The following is a 4,905-nucleotide window of genomic DNA, read 5'->3' as shown; positions in this document are numbered from 1 at the left end:
CTATAGAAAAGGTTGTGAAGATAATAGTGAAAATATGAATGGGTTCTTACCGGCCATAGTTTGAATATATATATATATATTATATATATTATGGTTATTCAAGTTTTTTAAAAAACTAAAAAATAAAAAGTATAAAACTCATCTGTAATCGTATATAATATTTATGAAGTATATAATATAGTGTTTATATATGTCGTATACATATATACCATCACTTTCAAAATTAATTCATACTGGTAACTATTTATTTGTACATAATTTATATTTAGTTCTGAAATATTGTATAATTTTATTAATAATTTTATAAATGATCATAAATTTGTCAGTTTTATTTTTAAATGCCAATGGAAAGATATAGTAAAAAAAATTTTTTACGCTCAAAAATTTGTTTTACACTTTTATTATTAACATTATATATTTGTATTAAATGATCGAAAAGAACGTTTTTGAAGTTTATTTTGCTTCATAATTATTATTTGTACTTTTGCGTATTGTTATGTCTAAGTACTTTTAGAAACGCTTAAAATGAAGTGCACACACGTACGTGCCTAGCCTGGTATAACCAAACATATTTACATTGTTTGCTTTCTATGCTTCAAGTAGTTTGTGGACTAAGGCGATTGTTTTAATTAAGACCTACATTGGAAATATGAAACATGAGTCTGTGAAATCGACTTTTTACCGTTATCAATTCGCTCCTTATGCGAAAAGTTGCTGATCATTACAGTAATGTACGGACTGCTGATAAAAAAAGTGCTTGAAGCAAATTTCAGAATTCGGTTAAAGTAAATAAAGCAATCGTCTAATATTTGTACTTCTTTTTTGGATTTCACATTCAATACAATTCAATTGAATTCAATTCTAAATGCGCTCCAAAATCAGTATAAAAGAGGGAATAAATTTTCAATGTGCATCAAATTTTCGTCAACAATCAAGAAGAGCTTACCTAACGACTTCAGCGTAATAGTTTTAATTAAGTAAAAATGAGACAACTCTTTGTTGTAGTAGTAATAATGGTAGCGATTCTGTCTGCTCAATCCATTCCGGCACCTGAACCAGAGCCAGTACGAGGTAAATGTTTATAAATGTTTATATCAATGTGTGTATTATTAAATTTAGAGTGTTATTTTAAACAAGGTCGGCAATCATCATATGCAAATGAACAAATAAATCATAAAGTTCGAGTTGTTGGTCCTGGAAGTTCCTCTGACGATGATGCACATATAATTGCAGAACTACGCCAAGCATCTGATACATCTGACGTTAATGAAGATAATGTTGAGAGTTCTGCCGAAAAAGCTGATGGTTCAAGTGGACGATTGTTTTTAAAAAAGTTTTTGCTTTTTAGAAACATTTTTGGAAATAGTAATCAGCAGCCTGTTATACCAATAATTATCACCGGTGCAACAGGCACTACAGGAAACGTTTCACCCACATCAACAGTCACATCCACAGGAACGATTCCTTCAGCAACTGGAACCATAACTACTTCACCAATATCTACGACTGCAACTCGAATGATTCGTTCTGGATATAATGAAGATGAAGAAAATGATGCCCCGGAAGAAATTATTATGAATGATGAACAAACTCTTCAAGCAGCTCTTACAGCTGGTGCTCAGGAATATGTTGTAACTGATGAAGAAATAAAGGGCACATCAGATAGTAAAGGAACGAAACAGCCTGCTCGAATCAATCTTAGACGCAAAGGTGCGAAAAAGGGACAAGTAATAAGTGTTCGCATTCCACCACAGTATCGACGTTACTTCAAAAATGGTCAAAGAGTTATGCTCAACACAAATAATCGCCCAGTGAAACGACGCGTTGTAAAGAAGCGTGTAAATAATAAAAACCGTAGGAAAATTAACAAAAGGACCCGCGTCGTTGCAGCTTAATTAAAAATTTATGGTGTGATTCAACAAGAAAAAGTAAAGTTTTAAAACTGATTTGTAAGAATAATACTATTCTATTTAATAAAAAATATATAAAATCATTTTAAATACTTTTACATACTTTGAAACAAAATCAATTCAGTTTAAAACCGATTGACTATATACAAATTTCTGAGGCACTCCAATAATAACTTTATTCTGCTCTTTTGGTTGTTACTAGTATTTCTTTCACTTCCGACGTGAAGATTTTCGTTAATTTATTCAAAACCTTTTATATATATGTACATATTTCTGCATATGTATTATATTTAATATATTCTGAATATAATAACATACGACTTAATTCGATTTTGATTAAACAGAAAATTTTATTTTCTGCATTCCATGAAATGATCAATACACAAAAAACCGAAGAAATGCGAATTACTGCAACATGCAATTAGCGACTTGAACTTCGAGGGATAATCGTGGAACATTAAATGAATATAAATACTTACGAAATATAGTAGCTATTAATGGTGGCAGTATACAGGACGTGAGTGCAAGAATACGAAACGCGACAATATGGAGATCACCCTTTTATAGGTTTATGATGAAATTAAACATTTTCAAAGCATGTATATTATCCGAACTGCTATACGGTTGCGAAACATGACTCGTAACCGAGATAATTCAAAACAAAGTGTGTGCGTATGTACAGCGGTGCCTTCAGAAAATATTACGTATCTTCTGGCCAAACCGAATTTCAAATCAACAACTGTGGGACAGAACAAGTACAAACGATATCAACATAAATGTCCACAGGAGAAAGTTTGACTGGATTGGTCACACCTAACGAAAGCTATCAACTGAAGTCTGTTTTTAAGCTCTTACGTATGATCCGCAAGGCAGCAGAAGAAGAGGAAGACCTAAGATTACCTGACGCAGATCAACACTAAACGAAATCAACTGCTAATCCACAAACCTTGACAGATCATACATCAATATCTTACTGCAGTGGCAGTAAGAAAGCAAAGATGGAGGCAATTTGTAGATAGCTTATGCCCAGTATAGGGGGAGCTTGGAATCAGGTGACGCCAAGTAAGTCTTAATAATATTCCATAAAATACAAAAACGTACAAATTTGTTAATTTATTAGTTAATTGTATAAATTAGAAGTATTTACTACTAAACATTGATAAGTACAATTATCTTTTAACACAACGCTAATTAAAAAAATTATCTTTTAACGCTAATCGTCCTCTCGCTAATCGTTGTAAATCTTTCGTTCTTGCTTTGCTTCGTTTGCCTTACAGTTGGTCTTCAAACAATCAAAACGAGTCTGTTCTTCCTAATTTTCCATTTCATTGCTACTGTTATCATAAGATAACTGACACCAAAACTTAAGCTTGTTTAATGAGTACACAGATAATCCAACGAGCAGGATTCGTTTGGACTTCGATAGGTCTTTAGGAAACTTTTGGTCATTTTCGATAACCTTTATAATAATAAAGGGTTCTTTATAACACGTCACCATTCTCAAAATTAATTAAGAGTTGCAAAAAACGCTTATCGTATGCTACTTTAGCTTGCTTACCATTAATATATTCTGTATTCGTTTTTTACAAATCTATTAATTTATCAGGGGTTACGATATCTTCGTTAGAATCATCGCATTCTGGAATATATAACAAGGTTAATATCAATAGAGTAGTATATATAGGGTACATTTCGTTGTTTGTCTTTATACTGAGCTTCTAACATTTTTATCCCATCGTTTATTAACAATATTCGTTGATAAAAGCATAGATAAGAATGTTTGATTTATATATTGTTTGATTTTGACTACACATTCCTTCGTTAGGTTTTTGTTGCATTTTAATTTGGTTGTTCGTACAAAATCTTTCAAATCATTAACTGTAAACGCAGTGCTTCGGTCGTTACTCAATTGCATTGCAAATAGTAACTTACTATTTTGTCATCTCAATTCGATACAACAGACGACTGTAATGCATCCTGTACTCATAATTTTCCGGTATTTTCTCTTGCTGTGATTTAACCTCTATTTTCTAAATAGTCACGTCTCGAAGTTTTATAGCAAATAATCAGTAGTATCCATCTTTTCTGGGCTTCAATTTACGCTATGTCGATTTCATGCAAGTTTTGTAATGGAGTTCACTTTAGCGCATCCTTGTGTTCTATTTGTTTCTCACTTTTATATTCGTATGTATATATTCTGCTCACTTTGGAAGACGTGAACTGTGGATTTATTGTTTCGGGTTCAAAGCGTAGATCCACGATTTGTCACCTGCCACGATGTCATAGACGTGTTTCTAGCTATCTTGGTCGTATTTTTTCAGCATATCCTTGCACCAATAATCACGTACCTTCTTTTGAGCAGTCGTGAAATTATGAGGAATCCAATGTGAACCAACCTTTCTGACAGCTAAATATAGATGTAAAATTGAATATAACACGCCGGTTTATCTCAATCATTTCTCGTACTGCTTCGACGTTTTCTGGCGTTTTATAGACACCGGATATTGTGTTTCCATCAACAAATGTCGAACTAAGTTGATCGATATTCAATTCTCCCTCAAAATTAAATATGTGGAGAAATGTGATTCGATTTGCGTTGTTTGGATTTGCGTCGCATTTTGTCGGTCACAATTAATGACGCATATCGGGGTATAAGTGTATATATTAAAGCGTCACATATGTATGTGTGCTGGTGCTTTGCGGCTCCAAGTGCAAACATAACACTTCCATATGAATTGCGTTTAAATGTAATGGCATATAAGAGTGCATCGTTTACTGTTTCTTGGGCAGAAAGTGTATGGGTCATGCATGTGTTTTTACTTAAGTGAAAAACAAAACAAAAATGCCGAATTACCAATGTTTCATACAAAAATTTTTCACTGGTTAAGTACTTTGTTTTAATCGACTCCCAGAAAAAAATGCATTTTCTTCACATTTTTCGTACTATAATGTTTAAATCAAAAGATTTCATTTTATGTGATTTAAACACTGGTTT

General features: G+C 32.5%; 1 protein-coding gene across 1 annotated transcript; it reads left to right on the top strand.

Annotated features, from left to right (window-relative positions):
• Positions 1-1,013: 1,013 nt before the first annotated feature.
• LOC119667232 lies at positions 1,014-1,895 on the top strand. Its single transcript, XM_038076522.1, has 2 exons — positions 1,014-1,071; positions 1,120-1,895. The coding sequence occupies exons 1-2, from the start codon at positions 1,014-1,016 to the stop codon at positions 1,893-1,895; spliced, it is 834 nt and encodes a 277-aa protein (XP_037932450.1).
• The last annotated feature ends 3,010 nt before the right edge of the window (positions 1,896-4,905 follow it).

The sequence above is a fragment of the Teleopsis dalmanni genome, chromosome 1 (assembly GCF_002237135.1).
Source record: "Teleopsis dalmanni isolate 2A chromosome 1, ASM223713v2, whole genome shotgun sequence".
NCBI lineage: Eukaryota > Metazoa > Arthropoda > Insecta > Diptera > Diopsidae > Teleopsis > Teleopsis dalmanni.
Note: the sequence above shows the minus strand (reverse complement) of the source record. Positions and strands in the feature narration are given on the sequence as shown.